General features: G+C 58.2%; 1 protein-coding gene across 1 annotated transcript in view; it reads right to left on the bottom strand.

Annotated features, from left to right (window-relative positions):
* ITPR1 (inositol 1,4,5-trisphosphate receptor type 1) overlaps nt 1-21864 on the bottom strand; it is a 307579-nt gene that overhangs the window by 275733 nt on the left and 9982 nt on the right. The window contains exons 3-4 of the mRNA XM_066351689.1: nt 7471-7578; nt 4412-4482 (exon numbers count right to left, since the gene is read on the bottom strand). Of these exons, the coding sequence (XP_066207786.1) occupies nt 4412-4482; nt 7471-7562 (163 nt within the window). The 5' untranslated portion in view covers nt 7563-7578. The remainder of the gene's footprint in view (nt 1-4411; nt 4483-7470; nt 7579-21864) is intronic.

Genomic DNA, 21864 nt, shown 5'->3' with positions numbered 1-21864 from the left:
AGTCGGAAGATCCAGGGCTTCCATCTTCCCGCGTGGCTGTCTTCCTTGTGCAAATGGAACAGAACTGAAGCTAGGAAGAGCTTGAGCAGCAGTAAGAACTGGGCCCGTTCTCACGGAGAGACTGGAGGTGACAAGGACCACACAGCTTGACGAAACCCCTGGACTTCATGTGGAGAAGGGTCCATGGGGCAGGGGCAGGGTCCAGGCCTTTAGAGAGGGTTCTCGTCTGACTGTGATACTCACAAGTCACGTGACTGGGGGCCAGGTGTTCAACCCTTGTCAACCAAAATGGCCTCGAGCATAGAACAGACGCCCCTGGGCTGGCGGGTGACTCAAAGCTCAAGGAGAGACTGCCCGTGAAGTATCAGCTACTCAGCCCCAGAAAACATCTAGCTGGCAGGGACAGCCCCGACGCAGGGAGAAGGCGTGTCATCTGTGTCACTCCTGCCTGTAGTCCGTGAACAGCGCTGTGTGGACAACCAAGCAGTCCACACGAGTTCCTCAGTGGCTTCCTCTGCGTGCTGGCACTGACTTCCTGGATGACATCTGTCTGTCCGTCTCCATCCTCCCTGGGGGAGGGAGGAGGGAGGAGGGAGGAGGGGGGAGGGGGGAGGGGGGGAGGGGGAGGGGGGAGGGGGAGGGGGGAGGGGGGGGAGGGGGAGGGGGGAGGGGGGAGGGGGGAGGGAGGAGGGAGGAGGGAGGAGGGAGGAGGGTGAAGACCGGCCATCAGCCTCCATCTTCTTCTCTTCGTAGGCGATGCCGCTGTCGGGGGTGGGTGGTGGGAATGGAAGAGGAAGAGGAAAAGATAACACGGGGAAAGGGATTCACTGACCACGAGGTTCCCATTCCCGGGTTCTGTCAGCGGTCTGCCTTCCCTGCGCTCTCAGGATTCGGGCACAGCCGACAGAAACCAGGGAGCAGAGATCCCGCCTCTCGAGCCTCCACGGACACCGGTGCTTCCGGGCGGGACCCCGTGGACAGAGGACTAATGTGTCCGAGTTATGCCACATCCCAGCTCCTGTCATCGCCCGGTGGACAGGGACACTGTGCAAAACTCACCCAGACAAGGCAGGAGACTGGCCTATGGGGAACAGGCGGGCGGCCATGTCAGTTCACCCCTCAGAAAGAAGCAAACGAGTTCCCAAGTTTAACTCTTCCTCATTTATGATGAAAAATAATAGCTGCCAGTCCCTGAGCAAGTCTCGTGTCCCAAGCCCTCTGGCTCTTCACACATATGTTCTGTAATCCTGTTAATATTAAAGGGAAGGAATTCTCCCCCCCACCCCCACCCCCGTTGACAGGTGAGGAAAAAATCTGAGAGAGATTAAGTAATCAAGTCGTTCAGCTTATATAAATATATAGAAACAATTGGGCCTCACAGCTAGACCTGTGGGTCCATGGACACACCCCCACCCATAAAAGCATCCAGGGTCAAAAAGAGGAACAATATATATAGTTCTTCTCAGGTCGCTAAAGGAGCCGCATACACTTGTGTCAGGCTCTGTACGAGCTACCGAAAGGGGAAAGGCTAGAATAACAGGCGTGCTGAGCCCTGAACGAGGGGCCAGGCTCCCTCGGGACTACGTTCCAAACACACTTAATCTTCGCAATAACTGTACGAAGGAGAACCAGGCTCCTCTCCCACTTTACAGATGGGAAAACCAAGGTACACGGAGGCTGAGCAGTAAGTAGGTCACGCATCACACAGCAAAGAATGAGTGGAAGCTGGATTGGAACCCAGGAATCCCGATCCTAGAACCCACGTTATTACCCGTGCGGGGGGAGGGGGGACAGGCTCCAGGAAGAGCTCACAACGTTACAAACACGAAGTCCGACGCCGCGGGGACGACGACGGTGTAAGCGGGTCTTCCGTTCCCTTCACTGAAGAACGAACAGCTGATAATGGTTCTCAATATGGTTTAGGACACAGCCTGGCAAGGGGGCAGTGGAAACAACAGCAAACCCAGAGGACGGCTCGCGGCTCCGCTGACTGCTTGGATAGAGACGCCGCCACCCCGCCCCGGGCTGTCCCCGCTCTGCCTCGGGGCCCACCCCGCTGCAGGCGGCGCCCACCCCGCTGCAGGCGGCGCCCACCCCGCTGCAGGCGACGCCCACCCCGCTGCAGGCGGCGCCCACCCCACTGCGGGGTGCAACGGCGGGGCGGGGCCGTGGGCCAGACACGCCCCCCGACGGCCCGCTGCCCAGCGCCACCTCCAGACGGCAGAATGACCTCAAACCTCAAAATATATACTTGCATTTGGAAAGGCAGTAACCCCTTCCGAAAGAGAGAGAGAGCTGCTTCTTCGTTTTAGGAAAAAAAACAACAAAAAAAACGCACCAGGATTGAAGGGATGCTTTGGGAAATGAACCGTCACCGCCCGGGCGCCAAGGTGGCGGGGATCTGACCGGCCGGGCAGTAGCGGGCCCCGCACCTGGGCGCGGGCAGCCTCGGTTCAGCACGCGGGACCGAGGCGGCTCTGACCTACATTCACCAAGCCTGTGGCAGAGCGGGGTTTGATCCAGATTCTCCCGCCGGCTCGAGCACCGCACCGCCTAAGAAGCCTTTATTGTTCATTTATGGAGAAAGGCCGTCAACAAATCAAGCCCCTGTCACGTGACCGCCCGCCGACCCAGGCCAGGCCGAGGTCCGGTTCCTTCCGAGTGACCTCCATTCAGACTACTGCTTTATCTCCAATCAGGCCCTTCCAGTCAGCCACCAGATACACATCTGAGCACCAAGCCCTTGTTCCTCGTGCAGGAAACACACGCCCTGACGTCCCCCAGCCGCGATCCTGTGACCCTATTTATTTATGTTAACATTCTGACTCTGCAGAGCCCATGAACGTCTTTCCTGGGCTCGTCCCCCGACGCCCACGGCCTGTGTGCAGGACAACAGGGGAGCTCACCCGGGACCCAGGCGGCAAGCTCCGGATTCCTACGCCACCTCCGGGTCTTGGCTGAAAGCCATGCCTGGAGGAGCTCACCCATGCCATGAAGCCAGAGGTCACAGCCCGTGAATCACCTGGGGCGCTTTTAAATCCCCCCTCAGATGCCTGGGGGCAGAACAGGCAGGTCTGAAAGTCCCCAGGGGACTTCTCGCTGCGGGACCCCAGACAAGCTACTCACCCTCATGCGCCGCCCTCAGCCCATGCCTGGCCCCGAGTCCCCGGATCTTGGCCTGTTAAAGGGTAAACCGAGGCACACTCCGCTATGCAGAGCGGAAATCAGTTCTGTGGCTGACTGGGTTACAATCATCGGCTCAAACCTCTCGTTTCTGCCGCACTCGTCACTCTGTTTTGGAAAAAGACATGGAGGAGGAACTGAAGAGGCCACAGCTGCCTCAAGGGTCCTGTCACACAGGGCTTGTCAGCCATGTTTTAACCAGCACCCCCCCCCCCCACACAGGCGACAATGTTCTTCTGATGGCTTCATGCCCACCGGGTGCGGCACAACACCAACCCCTACGAGGGGCCTCTCTCCCCTGGAATGTCTGCTTTCTGCGTTATCCTAATTTCTTCAGCTTTTACCCCAAAACCTTCCGTTTCTAAGTTACCTAAATTCACATGATATAATTTGCAAATGGCAGGATTTGAGCCCTTTGGGACTGAGGCCATTGGTCAAACACCTGACCCAGTCAGACACCTCAACCCTGGCTGTCCACAGAGTCACTGGAGGGGGGTGGGGAGAGGAGCTTAAAAATGCCAGCACTCTGGCACCCACCCAGAGAGGTGCTGATTGATCTGGAGCAGGGGCCCCAGGCACCGCTCAAACCCCCCACCCCACCCCGAGAAACACTGCGCAGCTGGAGCCACGCCTCATTCACCAGCTCAGCAGAGAAAAACAACGCACTCGCCATCGTCTTCCGATACCTGCTGCATTTTTTAAATGCCTCTCGGAATAAACGACACTGCCTTCCGTGGAAGACACCCCACGCAAGAGGCCAGAACAAAAGCCAACGCTGGGGAGAGGCCACCTGCCGGCCTGTCTGCCGGCCTTTCAAGAACTCCCTGCCCTGGGCCGAGGCTTCCCAGAGGCAGCGAGAGCGGCCGACATCACACACGTCTCCTGTGACTCGGATCCGTGAATACTGACTTCTTGGCTGGAGACAGAGCTGCACACACGTGAGGCCTGAGACTGAATCAGCCCCTCACCCACACGCATGCCACAAACAAGACCCCAAGAACCGTCATTCTGATCCCGACGCCAGACTCACTCAGGCATTTCCAAGAGGAGGTCCTAAAGCTCTGAACTGAAATCACACCTTAATACGTAAGCAAATAAACCCACAACAGCTTAACACACACACACACACACACACACACACACACACACCCCACAGAGCAACACGCTTCATAAATTTCCAAATGAGACAAGCTGGCCACTCCCACTGCAGGAAGGCCACCGGTTTTACCTCTGAACTTCTTGGGCGGGTTGTTCAGGTCCCCGGTCTCTGGCTGCACGACACACCGATCGTCGACCAGCCTGCAAAAAAGACAGAGGTCACTGCTACATCGAGTCAGGTCTAAGAAAATAAAAGCCTAGGCAGTGTGAAAACTCAAAGGCCAAGGCTGCTCGGGGCCAGGCTTGAAGTGCACACCCCCTTGTAGGGAGGGGGGGCCCTGCCTTCACGGGGGTCCCCCTGCAGGCCCGGAACCCAAACCGGAGACCCAGGGCTCTGCTCCTCAGGGTCCACCTGCACCACTGCTTCCTGTGGCCCCTTCCTCCTAACCACACCCGTGAGGGGTCTGAGCCCCCAGCAGCAAGGGCCAATGCGCTCGACCCATGGCAGCGGAGGGGCCCACTCTGTGAGAGGTTCTCGGCTAGGCCCTGGGAGGCAGGGACAGTGAGAGCCAGGCCCCTGCCTTTAGGGAGCTCAAGGCCAGTGCAGGTCAGAGCGACAGAAGCCACAAAAGCAAGTGGATAACAGAACTTATAAAAGCAGACGGACCGTGACTGAAGGGTTATTATACAAGGAGGAGGAACAGAACGCACCCAGGAAGTGACGGTGCCTGAGGCAGTCGGAGCCGCAGGACCCGGGATGCCCGGGCGTCACGCCCCCTGGCCCCCAGGACCCTCAGGTAGGGAGATGGTGGTCGGACTCTGTTTCTAAACTGTCTCGACCCCCCCCCCATCACCCCCAGGCGGCGGGAGCGGTGCTCTGGGGTGGGACCCTCGACCCGGGGCTCCAACGAGCCCTGCAGGGGAGTCAGAAGCCCATGCTGACCTGCACACACACCCACTTGAGTCCGAAAGCTCAGGGCCACCAGGAGGGCAGTGACCGCCATCGGGAGATGCCACCCGGCTGGGAAGTGGACGCCAGTTCCACCAAGCCGGTGGTCACTCGCTGCCACCCGTGACTGGAGCTCCGGAAACGTAAATAATATTAAAAGGGGGGTAAAAAGAAAAAGGTCATACTCAATCTTCCAAATCCGTTTTTAAATCACTTATCCTCAAGTTTTAAGTGCAGGGAACCAAGGGATGAAAACACTCATCTGAAGGAAGTCTGCGAGCCCAGAATTCAGAAGAGAACCAGTCACACTTTAGCAAAAAAAAGTCACTTGTTTGGAATATTGGAGGAAAACGCTGATCAAGGGAAGAATTTGTACCTCCTAGGAATTCTAAGGACAGCTGCTCTGGAAGAAGAGGTGGGGGGCAGGAGGGGGCCCCGGGACCTTGGGGCTGGCGGGGCTCGGCCTGGGTGGCCGGGGAGGGGGCCGCCATTAAAAGAAATCGGGGCCACAGAGGGAAGACAGGTCTGAGGATGCACAGGGCACCCAGACTAGAGCTGCGGCTGTGAGGGGGGTGTCAGGAGAGCCCTGCGGGGAAGTTCAGCCCCACCAAGGGCGCCTACAGCTGCGAGCGTGGTCCTGGGGCCCTGAGCCTTCGCGGCTGTGACACGGCACCTCGCTGACACCCAGAGGGCCCTGAGCCTTGGCGGCTGTGACACGGCACCTCGCTGACACCCAGAGGGCCCTGAGCCTTGGCGGCTGTGACACGGCACCTCGCTGACACCCAGAGGGCCGCGCCTTCGCGGCTGTGACACGGCACCTCGCTGACACCCAGAGGGCCCTGAGCCTTGGCGGCTGTGACACGGCACCTCGCTGACACCCAGAGGGCCGCGCCTTCGCGGCTGTGACACGGCACCTCGCTGACACCCAGAGGTTTCGCCCCCAGGACCGGCGACAGCGGTAGTGCCCACGGTCAGAGCAGTTCAGGGCTCCAAGGGCTGATGTGGGTACAGCCATGTGGGCACAGCGCTGTGGATACCCACAGGACTCCCGGAAGCGGCTGCCGCTGCTAATTCGTGTTGCTGCTGTTATTGCTGAGAAACAAGGTCAGGGTGTGTGTGTGTGTGTGTGTGTGTGCGCGCACGTAAGGAATACAGGAAGGAAGCACCTGGCCACAAAGAATAAAGGGAATGTGAGGCCCACACGACAGAAGGCCTCTTTGCCAGAAGCCACGGAAGAGACTCGGCCCAATGACTTGAACATGAATTTTCTACCCAGTGGGGGCCCACCACGCTGTCACTCTGTATCTGAAGTAACTGGATCCTTGCGGCTGGGGTGACCTGAATGTGAGCCCAGGAAACGCTCCCTGCACAGATTCTGGAGAACACACAGGCTTTCAGCACCGGCCACGGTGAAAAGCAAGGTTCCCGTGACTGTGAGAATGAAGGTCCTGGAGAAGCTGTTGGTCTTCCTCCCCCCCCCCCCCCCGCCTTTTATTTTGAGAGAGCTCTTGCCAAATTTCACAGCGCCACACCTGAGCCTCACGACTCCCCCCTCTACACGCAGATGGCGCAGACCACGGCCGCCCGTTCTGGGGTCACCCGTCCTGCCTCTGCACGGGGCTGCTGTCTGCCTGCCGCAGGGGCTGATGGCCTGTCCCATTTCCTCCTCCTTTACAATGTGGGGGGGAGGGTGCGGGGGGGGGATAACCAAATGAGGACAGGATGGAATACATTTGGACTGTTACAACTTGGATAAAAATTGAAGAAAGCAGGGGGAAAAAAAAGGACAAAAATGTGGTGTACAGAGGGGACTCTGTACCGCTTGGAACCTTCAAACGCACACGGCAATACGCCGTTGGGAAGGTTTCTGCTGCCAAGAAAGACCCGCTCCCGAGCCCGTCTGGCCTTGGCTTCTGTGACGGACAAGTCACCGTCTGACAACAGAGCTTTTGTGAAGCTTAAGAAAAAAAAAAAAAGGCAGTTCTCTGGGTCTGTCAACATTAATGTTACATTGTATCCCATATACTCAGAAGTTCGCCCTTCTAGATGCAGGAAGGGGAAATGACAGCCACTCCTGAATTAACAGGGTATTGGGTGTTCCTGATTCCAGCTGCCTCCCCCTGCCCCCTCCCCGGGGAAAGCCCAGTGAAACGGCAGCATTCTTACGTTAGGGGAAAAAAATCTGTTTTCAAGCTGATGGTATGACGACGTCTTAAACACAAGAAATCAGGTGCTCTTACCCCAAGGTGCTAATAAATCCATTTGTCGATCCCTCTGCGTACAGAGAACAAATGTCTCCGATGTGCAGGAAACTAGACATCTTGTCAGACATGTCTTTCTCGAAAATCCTAGACAAAGTAAAATATGCAATGTTAGAAGGAAAGAAATGCTCAGAGGAGGGGGGAAAAAAAAAAGTCACCGAGAGTTGGCTTCGCTGAGCTCCATTTTCCAGAGCGTCCTACTTAAAAGTCAAATTAAAATGAGAGCATGACAGGCAGGCAATTAACTGCGCCAAGCGAGGACATATGCGACCATGTGTCCCCCTCGTATGTTATCAGAGCTCAGGATGTTCCGAGCGCCGTAGCGCTGGTTTCTAACCCGCTTGTTTCTAACTCGCTGGTTTCTAACCCGGCCACGGCCCAGCCCGAGCCCGCCAGTCGACAGAGGACCCTCGGTATTAAACGGTGACTCTGAAGAGCGCAGGGGCGTCGGCCAAGAACGCTGCGGCCGCTGAGGAGCTGGCGAGGCTGACTCAGGAGACACGGCCTCGGGGAATGGGAAGTCCAAAGGACACACCTGGTACAAAACCGGGGGCGAGGTGCCCGACCGGAGCCGCACCATGAGCCTCAGCCCAGGAGGCCTGGTGACGAACGCCACGGAGCTCTGGCCGCCTTCCCGGAGTCCCGGAGCGGGGTGAGCGTCTCCCAGACGCTCGGTGGCTGTTCCTCCTCCTCCTCCTGCTCCTCTTCCACCAGAAACCCTGGGGGAGGGGGAAGGGGCCTCCTTAGCCCCTGGTCCGAACCCTTCCCGAGGAAGGTGAGAACACTGAGTCTTAGGTCGGCGAGGGACCCGGGTCAGGAGTGCACACAGCGAGTGAGGGGCCGTCCCAGAAACGGCTCATAAGTTCCAGGAAATCTCTACACGGCCCAGAAATCATCACACACACACACACACACACACACACACAAATATCGACCTGACTCCTGGGAACAGCCTTCATCAGAGTCATAAACACGGAGGAGTTGGGGCTGACCCCGTGCTGGTGCGGATTGCAGGTAAATCCCCACCATCCCCGCACGCACCTGCTGGGCAGAGGAACAGGTAACTGGCCCTTCCCCAGACCCTCCCACAAACCTGGACCCCCGAGGCCTCGCTTCCCACCTCTCCCCTCCAGGGCCCCGTTCCTGCAACCCCTCGCTGGCGGCAAAGCCCCAGGAGTTATGACGGATGGTCTTCTCTCCTGAAACTGCTTCCTGGGTGCCGGGCCGTCTTCCTGGAAGAAGGATGTGGCCAGGACCCACGGGGCGGCTTGGGAAGCACCTCGCTCCCTCAGCGGGAGCGCCCGGACCGAACGCCGACCCTGAAAGAACCCCCTCGCACTGTGTGTGAGAGGCGGCGGCAAGGGAGCACTGAGTCAGCCCAACACCAGACGCTGCCGGAGCGACGGACAGCACTTCCCTGGACGTGAGCTACTGTGTCCAGGGCGGCTGCACCAAGTCACACACGCTCACACCCCAGAGCCCGCAACCTCAAGACCGATGTGCACAGGGTCCCGGTCCCCAGACCCCAGCCTCTCCTCGGGCCGCTTTTTCCTAACCGGACATTTCATCCCAAAAGAATGTATCCAGAAAGCGGCACAGACTGAAGACACTGAGCAGCATCCCTACTTCCCTTTGGTGTGTATTTAAAAGCCTTATCAGAAAGGGCCAGGAAGCCGGCAAGCCCCTGGGGCTGTTGGGAAACAGCTCTGTGTAAACTCCAGGGCAGACCGAATTCACTTCTGCACGCTATGGCCTCCCAGAGGGGCCTGCGCAGTCGCTGGATACGGGAGAGCAGGGATGCGCTTCGCCGGAGGAGCCTGTCCAGGGGTGGCCACCTCCCTCCTCTGGCGCTTGCCCTTCCCACGAGCCTTTCACCCCAGCAGGCCGAGAAGCAGCAGAGTGACCCTGTTCCCTGAACGCTCCTCCTCGCCGAGTTTCCTGTGACAGCCACCAGGCCCCAGACAGGAAGACGTGGATACAACCTGAGGCTCGGGAATGACAGAGTGCGAAGTGCCCAGCGTTGGGACGGCCGTGGGTGTCCGGGCCCCGTGTTTCCCCAGCTCGGTCCCGCGTGACCCCGTCTCAAGTGAGAATGGCTCACAGTCACCCACCGGGGTGACGTGCCCCGCGGGGCTCGGGGCCCCACAAACCGCCTCTTACCGAGCCCTCGGGACCGCAGCACGAGGCAGAGGGCAGGCGCTGCCGTTATGCCCATTTCGCTGTTGGGGAGACCGGGCAGCAAGATGGTCAGATGGCCCAGCTGTACAGAATCAGCAGGCAGGAAGGCCAGGGCCCGGCCCCCGCCCGCGGGGGTCCTCAGCAGAGCTCTCCGTTCCCCAGCGCCCGGGTGAAAGGGGCGACCGTCCTTGTTCTCGGGGGGGGGGGGGGTGCGGGTACGGAATGATTTTCTTCTTCATGCGCAATTGTATTTCCTAATTGTTCTCCTGTGGCCACGTAACACTTTTGATAAGTCAGAAATATATGATTATATATATATTTCTAACCAACATGCTTCTTTTTTTTTTTTAAGCTTAGGTTTTTTGTTTGTTTTTAATTTATTCATTTTAGAGAGAAGAGGAAGAAAGAGAGAGAGAGAGAGGAGAGACAGAGAGAGAGAAGGGGGGAGGAGCTGGAAGCATCAACTCCCATATGTGCCTTGACCAGGCAAGCCCAGGGTTTCGAACCAGCAACCTCAGCATTTCCAGGTCGACGCTTTATCCACTGCGCCACCACAGGTCAGGCCCCAACATGCTTCTTAAATAGACAATTGAACAACTAACCTTTAGCCAGATTTTATATAATTATATTTCCTCCCAAAACACACAGACCACTCCATCCGCCACAGTGAAGGATCCTCGACTGGGTAATCTGCAAAGGTCCCAGTGAAAAAACTAAACAGAGATCGGGGGCAGGGGCAGAGGGAGACAGCTTCTCCCTCAGGGGTCTCAGGTCCCCTCACAAAGGACCGGGCAGAAGGCTTCCTGGGCTGACTGGAAACGCTTGGAGGTCTCCTCGCCCCTCCCCGACAGTTAGTGAAGCGGAGGAGGGGCTGGAGGGGGACGTGGAGGGGGTGAGGACCGGGGGCCACCGTCCAGGATGTCCTGGAAGGAAGACAAAGGCCGGGAGCGTGAACAGCGTGGCTGCTGGGGCCTGGAGCATCTCCGGGAGGACCTCCTGGGTGCGTGTGCCGGAGCCGGTGGGGGCGCCCGCCTCTGGACCCGAGACGGACCGGCTGCACCTGCCAACTTCCCGCAGCAGTGCCCAGAGCCCCGTGTCACTCACGCAACGGTGGGGACCCCCTCAGAGACCAGCAGAGCTCGTGCCAACCTGCCATGGAGCTGCATGACCCTGGGGGAAGGGGTCAAACGTGAGTAACATGGGCACCCAGGGCTCTCTGCTGACACATGGAGCTGGTCACCACCTACGTGTCCACTCCAGAGCCCCGGCCTCTCCCGCCACCCAGCTGTTGTCGCCAGTCCCCACGGCCCAGCCCCTGACTCTTAGCTTCCATGTCCTCTTCACCAGTCACAGGAGCACAACACTCCCGTCTACGGGCTGCGTGACAGGCGGGTGGGACAGTGCAGAGAAGACGCCTGGGACAGGGGCCGGCAGACTCGCACTCCTCACACTTGCTCGTAGTCTTTGATTCCTTTTTAATGACACGAGGTGGAATTCTGGAGGGTTCTAGGGCCTCGCAGTTTAAGCTCAGGAGAGCAGAGGGTCTCCTGTGTGAAACGTCAGCGGGACATCATCACACACGCGCTCCGTAGGATCAGTGAGGGTCTGTTCCGCTCTAGGGAGAATGACTGCCCTATGTCACCTGTAGAAAGAGCCGCAGCAGACTGGCTCACGCCGAGCTCCCCCTGCAGAGCGCGCTGGCCCTTCCCCGTTCACAGGATCGCAGGACAAGGCTGGGAGGAGCTCTGGAAGGCCCGTCACTACACCCCTCACCCAGTGACGGGACCCCCCCACCCCGTGTCTCCCGAGCTGGTCTCAGCTGGGCAGTGGGTCTCCTCCACCCCCCCATGAGGACAGCCACCCCCCAGAACCTCTCTGATGCTCAGATACCGCGGAACCCCAGAATGCTCTCGGATTTCTCCTGAAGAGTTTGCTCCTTTGCAAAGCACCACCATCCTCGGGGATCCTGAGCTGCGTCAGGCGCGCCTGTCACCCCCACCTCACCCCCCCAGAGCCAGCGTGCCGGGGCTCCACGCCCAGCTCAGCCGCCCCGTCCCTGGAGGACCGCAGGCCAGTTCTGCACCTTCCCTCCACCTCGCCTCCCCCTCTATAAAATGGGGGTGACACCAGGAGCTTCCTCAGCGGGCTGTCACGAGGTTCAGCGGGATCACGCTGAGGCTCACGGAGCGCCCGGCACAGCACCCCCGGGAAGGAAGGGTGCAGCCCACGAAAGCTGTTACCAGACCCCACCCCTCCCCCCACCGCTCCGTCGGGCGGATGCACCTCCTTCTAACAGACGGGTCCCTCAGGGTGGCCTGACGCGGCACAGACAGGTGGTCACTGCTTTGTGGGCAGCAGGCGGCAGCCTGGGGAGCCTCGCGCCCCCTGGCTCAGCGTCAGGTCACCGTCCCTGCTCCTCCTTGAGCAAACGTGTCAAGAAAAGGGATGACTGGTTCTAGTCTTCAGAGAGGCGGGACTAAAAACCCAAACTCCGAACTCTCCTGGGGAAACGGAACCAGCGGCGGTGGCCCCAACTCTGTGGTCTCAGCGATGCCCTTTGCCCTCCTACACTCTCCCCGGCCATCGCGTCCTCTCCGCTGGCTCCGGGGACCTCTGCACGATAAGGATTCCCAAATCTGCCTCTCGTGGCCAGCGGCTGGTGGGGGCCAGTTCCTGGGGGCCCACGGCATCACAGTGCGCCACAAAGAACACCTGCCTGCCCAGCCTGCGTCTCCTCCTCAATGTCCACTCCCTGTCCCTGCCACAGGGCCTTGGCCCGTGCTGTTCCGATCAGCCTAGAACACACGAACCCCTGTCCCGCTCCTGGCCCCAGTTAAGGCTGGGCTCTGATTTGGGATGTTCTACCTGCCATCATATTCCCAGCACCAGTGCCTAGTACAGGACAGGCACTTGGTAAATATTCAGGAAAGACATGAATAAAGTCATCTCATCGGAAAGATCTGATCTTCATTTACACCTGGCTCCTCCAACTCTTTCTAACTCCTCCGCCTCCACTCACACCTGGGCCAGCACCATTTCTCAGCTGAGCCCCAGAAAGCCTTCCTCCTCACTGTTCTGAGCTCACCTCTCCCTTGGATCGATTCTCCACACAGCAGCAGGGATGACCGCTCAGAAACCTAAGTCAGAACCGTGCCATTCCTCTAGCAAGATCTCCCAAAATCTCTTTGGAGCTCCTCATGACCTGGTCCATGGCCTCCTCACCTCTCTGTCTGTGGTGCCTCCCCACACACACACCTACATTCTAGCCCAGATCCCCCACCATGCTGTGTGCCTCTGTCTCCCCCTGCCCGGGGCCTTTGCACATGCTGTGCCTACCACCCTGACTCTGCTCCCCCTCCCCCACCACCACTGTGGGTAACGCCAGTCCCCGCTACAGTCCCAGCTGGATGTCACGGCCCCCGGGAAGCCCTGACCCCCAGCACACTTCTCTATACAGCACCCCATCAAGTTGCTTACTCATCTGTCTCACCACTAGGCGGTGAGCCCGCGAGGGAAGGCGGCACAATTCTTCTGCTGCGTCCCAGTCCCTCGTCTGGTGCCCGGGATGTGACAGGTCGACAAAACTGGGAACAACGTAACTATAGTTATCTTGTCTGTTGCCTAACAGAACTTAAAACTGCTTTTTAGGTGACTGTTTTTCCTAAAACTAATGAAAGCCAAGCTTATACGGTTGGATCAAGGGTAGAAAATGGGAGGCCTGCTGGCCCTGTCCAACAGCCGTCCATAAGAAATTTGGGGTCCAGAAACAAAATGTCTAACGCCTGTCCCCGGGAAGAAGTACACCTCCCCCACTCCACTGGGTGTCCAGAAAGGCTCTAGAGACAGAACCCCTGGAGTCAAGTTCCAGCCTCATCAACTACCAGCTGTGTGTTCTTAAGCAACTTGCCTAACATCTCTGAACTTCATTCAGCTCCCTCGTCCCTTTAAATGGGGCTGGAGGAGCGATGGGTAAAAAGATGGTGACAACCCCGCCCGTCTCTCCCGGGGTCACTGTCTACCAACAATGCAGACAAGGTGCTCAGCACACGCGCCGGCCCTTATGGAGGGCTCCCTTTTGTATTTTCAAATGAAAATGAAATCTCCCTCTCGTCCGTTCAGAGTCGGCGCCCGCTTCTGCCCATCACGTGTGTCTCTTTGACAGGACACAGTGTGTCAGCACCGCGGGTAACACATCCGAGAAAACCAGGTCTCAGACCTGCGGACGAACCTCGGGAAGCCCCCGGAGCCTCCGAGGTGGCTTGTCCTCACTGCTTTTCAGCTGCCCCCCGAACTCACAGGACCGACGGCCAGGGCCGGCCCCGCAGCCCTGTCCTCTAACGGCAAACCGGGCCGGCCCCGCAGCCCTGTCCTCTAACGGCAAGCCGGGCCGGCCCCGCAGCCCTGTCCTCTAACGGCAAGCCGGGCCGGCCCCGCAGCCCTGTCCTCTAACGGCAAACCGGGCCGGCCCCGCAGCCCTGTCCTCTAACGGCAAACCGGGCCGGCCCCGCAGCCCTGTCCTCTAACGGCAAACCGGGCCGGCCCCGCAGCCCTGTCCTCTAACGGCAAGCCGGGCCGGCCCCGCAGCCCTGTCCTCTAACGGCAAACCGGGCCGGCCCCGCAGCCCTGTCCTCTAACGGCAAGCCGGGCCGGCCCCGCAGCCCTGTCCTCTCACGGCAAACCGGGCCGGTCCCGCAGCCCTGTCCTCTCACGGCAAACCGGGCCGGTCCCGCAGCCCTGTCGTCTCACGGCAAACCGGGCCGGCCCGGCAGCCCTGTCCTCTAACGGCAAACCCGGCAGGCCCCGCAGCCCTGTCCTCTCACGGCAAGCCGGGCCGGCCCCGCAGCCCTGTCCTCTAACGGCAAGCCGGGCCGGCCCCGCAGCCCTGTCCTCTAACGGCAAACCCGGCAGGCCCCGCAGCCCTGTCCTCTCACGGCAAACCCGGCAGGCCCCGCAGCCCTGTCCTCTAACGGCAAACCGGGCCGGCCCCACAGCCCTGTCCTCTAACGGCAAACCGGGCGCCCGCTGGCGGGTGGCACTCAGCCTGGAGGACCTCTCCCACCCGGGCGTGAAGAGAAGGGAAAGCCCTGCCTCACCGGAAAAAGAAGCCTGTTCACTTCATTTTAAGCAGCTCAGGGTACTTTTTGTCCCTAAAAGCTTTGAATGCGGCAGAAAACTCACTGGTAATTTTTGCTATCTACTTCTCCCGCACACACTTAACTAATTGCATTATATTCATTTTTCTAAAAAAAAAAAAAAAGAAAAGAAAAAGAAAAAAGAATCTCAACTTTCGCCTACACACAATTCAGGATTTAAAAGTTAGCAGCTCCTGAAGTGAGACTAAATTAGCAGATTTTCATGAACCAAGAAGTTACCGAAGGTACCACTTTCGGTCCTCAAGACGGACGGACAAGGCAGGAAATCGGAAGTCCGACCGGACAGCAGCTGACGGACCGAAACCATGGACACGCGGGTTTTCACGGACACACAGAGGGCTGCCTCCCTTGTTTCACGGAGATGAAGCCGGCTGGCCCTGGGGTGCTGAAGAGCCCGACTTCCAGTAACGGGGAGGGAAGGGGCCATCCACACTGCTCTCCCACCAGGCCCTGCCGAGCGCTGGGTGCCAGGACCCAAGGACCAGCCACGCCTGCCCCCAGTACGCCAGGCCCGGGCCGGCGTCCAAGCTCCCTGTGTGATGACCTTCCGATGACCTTAAACCAATGACTTGGACCCGCTTTATAGACATCACTCAAGAGGCACACAGAATCCTCCCAAAGGCCCGGACAAGTGACCCTGTACCTCCCTTGAACAGGTGAGCAGGCCAGCTGGACTTAGGTGGACTACTCATGCCCCATGCACTTTTTTTTTTTTTTTTGACAGAGAGTCAGAGAGAAGGACAGCTAGAGACAGACAGGAAGGGAGAGAGATAAGAAGCATCAATTCTCTGTTGTAGCACCTTAGTTGTTCACTGACTGCTTTCTCATATGTGCCTTGACCAGGGGGCTACAGCAGAGAGAGCGACTCCTTCCTCAAGCCAGCGACCTTGTGCTTCAAGCCAGTGACCTTTGGACTCAAGCCAGTGACCACGGGGTCATGTTTATGATCCCACGTTCAAGCCAGCGACCCTGTGCTCAAGCTGTTGAGCCCATACTTAAGTAGGATGAGCCCGCACTCAAGCCGGGAACGTTGGGGTCTCAAACCTGGGTCCTCTGTTTCCCAGTCTGATGCTCTATCCACTGCGCCACTGCCTGGTCAGGCTGCTCATGCACTCTCAACGGCTCCTACGTGGTGCCGTCCGCACCAGTCGTTAGAACCCGGGAGCGGCAGGCTTGGCGCCCACCCGTTCTCTAGTACGGGGCACGTCTTCGGAGGCCAGGAGCTGTGAGGAGAACCGAGCACGGGCTGTCGAGAGACAGCCTCAGAGGAACCCGTGCCAGAAGCTGCCGCTCTCAGACGTGGAGAGGGACCCGCACTGGCTGGCTTCGAAGGGCCCTGCTCAGTGCAGGGCTTCCAGCCTGCTCGGCCTGTACCCTGCTCATCTGAAAAAGGTCAGCGCCAGCCAAGTGCCACCAGCTTCCCAGCTCTCGGTTGACTCTTTGGCAATTCAGGATGAACATTATTAGCTGGGACGCAACTGTGTTTCTGCAAAAACAGCTTCAGTGAAACCCCAGGCATGGATTCCTGGGAAGGAAGGCCTGCTACAACACCCAGACTCGGGGACAGACCACTGCGTTCTGCCAGGAACGCCTCCACCTTCCCCCTCTCTCAGGGGTCCCGGGCCACCGCCCAGCCTTCCGAGTCGCCCCTTTCAGAGGATCTGCGAAGCCCAAACTATCTTCACAGCAACACCAAGGCGTTCTAACTCCTGTTTACTCGGCCTCTCCCGCGTGCGCCGTAGGGGTTCCCAGGGGCGGCGAGGCCCGTGGCGTCCCGGGAGACGGGAGGCAGCAGCCGCAGACAGATACGGGATGTGGCACCCCAGCTGCGCTCTCGCCAGCCAGATCTGAAAGCAGCTTGCAAACACGTAAAACAATGCCCCCTCTTCTCACGGAACAGTTCTGTTTTGGAAAATATAGTTATCGTTCATTAAAAAAAAAAAAAAAAAAAAAAAGTCGCTGTGTTAATGTATAACTGGTTCATTTTTTTTTTTTTAATGTTTACGCAGTTTATTTTCTCAGGGTTCATTTCTAATGTGATAGAGAGTGTTGTAACTCACGTCAAGAGAAGTTCTCTGGGGTGGGTGCTCGGTGATGTGTAAGCATGTGAGTAGCTCCTGAGACCCAGAAGTCTGGAAAATGCTGCTCCGAATGATAAGATTTGCTTTGGCGGCGGCTGTGGGCTCAGGACTCACCCACGAGAAACTGGGCAGGGCAGGGTTAAAAGGCAAAACACGCAACGCCACAGCCAGAGCTTTTTGAGGACCCCTGGATTTAAAACCTAAACCCTCCTGTTTAGTCACCACATTTCTTGAGTCCCTACTATGTGCTACCCCTACCCCAGGTGGGGCGGAGTAGGTCACCAGGAGACAGCGAAGGCTCCTGTTCTCGGGGCGCCCACGTTCTGGTGACGGCGGAGAGACAGGGCGCGGACAAGAGGATGGAACAGGCAAGACGAATCCGAGAGTGAATACCCGGAAGAGAACTCCAGCCAGGTGACCAGACTGGTGACGGCTTAACTCGGGCTGGCCAGAGAGAACAGGTTGAGGCAGTCAAGCGAAGACCTGACAGTCAGGCTGGAGGCGGCCATGCAGAAAAGCCGGGCGGAAGGGCGTTTGGGGCAGAGCCCGCGGCCGGCGCGAAGGGCCCCAGGGGGAGTGGAGGACGCAGAGCCGGTCCCGGCTGGAGCGGTCCCGGCTGGAGCATCGGGGACAAGGGAGAGGAGGAGGGACGGAGGGCGGGCTCAGGGCAGAGAGGAGAGGCCAGGCCAGGGAGTCTGCCTTCACCCTAAGCGCCAGGGGACGTTGGTGACGTTGACCAAGATGCTCCGTCTCTCTGGGCCTCGGTTTCCTCACCTGCAGAGCGGTGAGCCGGAGGGTTTGCCGCAGAAAACCGTCTTGAGGGTTACATGGGAAAAAGAAAACCACGGGTTTACTCGTTACTTAGCCCACGGGAAGCAGAACGCGGGAAACGCTGCCGCGACTCGGAGCCGCGGTACTCTCAGAAGCGACTCCTGCTAAACGCCTCCGAGGACCAGCCCTGGTGACCGGCGAGAAACCACACGATGATCGGAGGCGACCAGGGACACGCTGTGGGGCTTGTCGCCGCCCCGCCGGCGGAGCATCCCTGCCGCTAGTCCCGGGGAGACCCGGAGCGCCGCCCGCCCTGCTGCTAGTCCCTGCCGCTAGGCCCGGTGAGACCCGGAGCGCCGCCCGCCCGGGGAGGAAGGGAGGTCGCCCAGCCCCCCCCGCCCCCCCCCCCCCTCCCCGCCGCATCCACCGGGCTCTGCCCCTCGGCCCCGCCACCACCTGGAACGGCGTTCTGCTGAACATGTCGCCTGTGGAAACCCGTCACCGTCCCTGTTCCTTCCTGGCCAAGCCACACCACCTCCACCTCCACCTCCACCTCCACCTCCTACAGACAACAGAAGCCCCTTGCCAGCGTCTTCTAGGGCTGGTTTTATGGCTGCTGGCTCTGAAAGTGCTTTTTACAAGAATCAAGTCAAAAGGCTTCCTTTACAAGGCGGCCAAGAGAAGGGACGAGGGAGACAGACTCCAAGGCTGAAAAGCACCTGGAGACCCAAGAGGCCGCAGGCAGCGGGCCCGGTCCAACCCCGGGAACCCAGGAAGGCCTCGCCGGCCGCTTCACTTCTGGGTCCAGCAGCTCCGGGTGGGCAGAGCCGGCCAAGCCGCAGGCCTTTCCGAGGGAAACCGAGAGTGTGCACAGAAAGAGGCAGGCTTGCTGGCACGGGAGCGACCTCCCGGCTGGAGCCCAGGGCCACTCCTTCCCGGGAGCACAGGCCTGCCCAACACGCCCTGGCCCAGGTACATATATGGTAACATGGCTGGAAACCTGGGAGAGAAAGCCCCACGGCCTTCCCGCTGACCCTTCCAGGAGAAGAGAAAGAAAAAAAAGGGGGATTTCTCTTTAAACAGCCTCTGCTTCTGTTACCGGGCGCACGCACGGTTAATTCTGGAACTTCCTTTTGAGCCGACTGGATGATAGGATCTTTCTTGTGAGGATGAGCAGCCCACTTTTGAGTTGGACGCCTAGCCCGCCATCTCCCCCCCCCCCCACCATACACATTAGCCTTCTTGTCCCCTTAGTGCCAATCAGATTGTCCTCAGGAACGCGGCGTATTCCCCGTCGAGAGAGATAATTTATTCTACCGCAAAAAGCACTTCCCTCGGAGAAGCCTAGAAAGTCACATTCTGCTTTCGTTTTCAGCCAGTCCCAAAGGACGTCACTGGAAGCGGCCCCTCCAGGGCCGACCTCAGACCCGGCCACGGTCATGTGCCCTTCAGAGCCTCTCTCGGGCTTAACTTGTGCTCGCGGAGACAACCAGAGATAAACACACAGAGAGATGAACCTCCTGGCCTTCTCCCAAGCACACCCGCTACATCACCTATTCTGGGAGCGGGTGCCCTGTCCACAACAGTTATTTCTCAGTTCTGCCATGTGCTCCCGTCTCCTGGTCCTCAAGGCCCACGTTTAAGAGCCTCCAGTCCTGAGCTCGGAGCTGGCTCTCGGGAAACTTGGCATCAGGTGGGTAGAGATCATTTAGCTCCAACGCCTCATTTTATAGGTTAGAAAAGCAAGCAAACCAACCAACAACTGAGTGATTTCTGGGAGATCACACAGCTAATGAGCGGCCATAGTTAGACCACAGGGCTCTGAAAACCAAGGCCAATGTTTGAGGGCGCCAGAGGGCAGGGAGGGTGTTTATTAAAAAGTTAAAACCAGCCCCAGCCTAGAGTAGATGCCCCTCTGCCCACAGCCTGAACCGCAAAAACTAAACAAAACCAGCAAAGCAAGTTAGGTTCCTATCCTCGGGGAGAAAGAAGTCTCACCGAGTCCGGGAAAACTGCTCCAGGACAGGGTGTCTCCGCCTCAGGGCTATTGACATTTTGGACACATCGTCCTTTGTTGTGGGGACACGCTATGTGTGCTGTAGTGGGTTTAGCAGCCTCCCTGGCCTCCACCCCGTAAATGACAGTGGCATCCTCTCCCTTCAGCTGTGACAACAGAAACATCTCCAGGAACGGCCAAGAGCACCCTCGGGAGAGCTAAAGCACCCCGGCAGTTGAGAACCACGTTCTAGGACACGGGTTGTGCTTTGTTTTCAGCTGTAAGACCCCTGCAAGCATTTATGATTCTACAACTCAGCAAGGACCCAGAGCCGGTCTTCTTACACCTACTCTAAAGATGAGGACACGGATGCACGGATGTCCTATGTTTTGCCTGTACCCAAGAGGCAGGCAGACACTGTCCTAGGGAGCTCCTACCCTGCGGTCAGGCCAGTCGGGTGATACAATTGCAACCTGAGAGCAACATTGTTTCGCTGCCTAATTCTCAGGGTTCTGTAACACTCAGCAACCTCCCAAGCCCTATGCGCTCCTGAGATCACCACCTCAAAAGCTATCAAAAGGGACTGTCTCATCCATTTCCACATGTCTCCACTGGGTTCTCCACAGCAAAAGGGGCTTTTCAAAGCAATACGCCAATTCAAGAAATATTTCGTCAGGGGAAGGACGCAAAAGATTAGATTCTTCTGAGAAGCAGCCCACAGCCTTCAAAGGCAGATGAAATGCAGATAAATACCTTCATGCGACACACAGTGGGTGAGCGCTTACGTGTCAGGCACTCTGTCGGTTAAAAAAGAAAATCAAACAGGCAGAGCAGGATAAGTAGCCATAAAGTGCCCGGAAGTTTCAAATGACAAAATATTTTCAAGGACTGGGACCGGCTTCCCAGAAGAGGAAGCGTTTGGGCTGGGGATAGGAGGACTTGGCCAGGTGGGCAGAGAGGGGGTGGGGAGGGCACAGCCGGCAGAAAGGACAGTGCGGGCACGGCCTCCAGGCAGAGCCTGCGGGCCCACCAACGCCCTCACGTGCGCATGCGCGCGCCCACCAACGCACACAATCGAAGGTCCCTGCGCCTGGGTGTTGGATCGGCTCTTTCTGCTCAGAAACACAGGCATCGGATGCTTTTAAGCCATTTTTGCAAAATAAAAATCACTCCCCAGATAAAAGCTCCTCCTGAAATGCAGATAAGTCCCGAGGAACTTGGAGATGTGTGTTATTTTTTCCAGTGCTGTTCCTTGCTTTCGGTTGAGGGCCCTTATACAAAGCAGCCCAGAAGTCACGCCGATTAGATGGGTCGTAAACCATTCGAAGACCCAGCTTCCTCGAAGTTTCCTTCTGTGACATCACAGCTCTGTGGCGTTTTCACAAGCAACTTCTATCTCCCTACCTCTATCCGAACAGCTGATAAACTGTCCCCAAGTGTGAGCACATTACAGAGGACCCTGCCAGGCCCAGCCCCGCCCCCTCTCACCCCAGGCTGGTGACTGTCCTTCCTCTTTCACTTAACTGAGAAGAGAGGGCAGCTAGGGGGACTCCCAAGGTCACTGTCCCCAGGTGACAGCCAGCCACGGAAAACAAAGTAACCACAGAAATAAGACAGGCACTGAAAAGAAACAGGGGCGAGCACCCCCCCCCCCGGGCGGGTCTGCTCACACTCCCACATGTGTATGAGCCCCGTGGCAACCTTGCTACAATGTGGGTGCTGGTGCAGTGGGTCTGGGTGGGGCCCGAGGGTCTGCATTGCTAACACAGTCCCAGCTGAAGCTAGTGATGCTGCTCTGGGGACCACAAGGGGAGTAACAAAGATGGAGGACAATGCTTCTTTATTTTATTTATTTATTTATTTATTTTAAATTTTTCCGAAGTGAGAAGCAGAGGGGAGGCAGTCAGACAGACTCCCGCATGCACCTGACCAGGATCCACCCGGCATGCCCATCTGGGGCGTTGCTCTGTTGCAACCAGAGCCATTCTAGCACCTGAGGCAGAGGCCACAGAGCCATCCTCAGCACCCAGCCAACTTTGCTCCAATGGAGCCTTGGCTGCGGGAGGGGAAGAGAGAGACAGAGAGGAAGGAGAGGGGGAGGGGTGGAGAAGCAGATGGGCGCTTCTCCTGTGTGCCCTGGCCGGGAATCAAACCCGGGACTCCTGCACACCAGGCCAACACTCTACCACTGAGC

Source organism: Saccopteryx leptura, chromosome 10, assembly GCF_036850995.1.
Source record: "Saccopteryx leptura isolate mSacLep1 chromosome 10, mSacLep1_pri_phased_curated, whole genome shotgun sequence".
Taxonomy (NCBI): Eukaryota; Metazoa; Chordata; class Mammalia; order Chiroptera; family Emballonuridae; genus Saccopteryx; species Saccopteryx leptura.
This window is presented reverse-complemented; position numbering and strand designations above follow the sequence as displayed.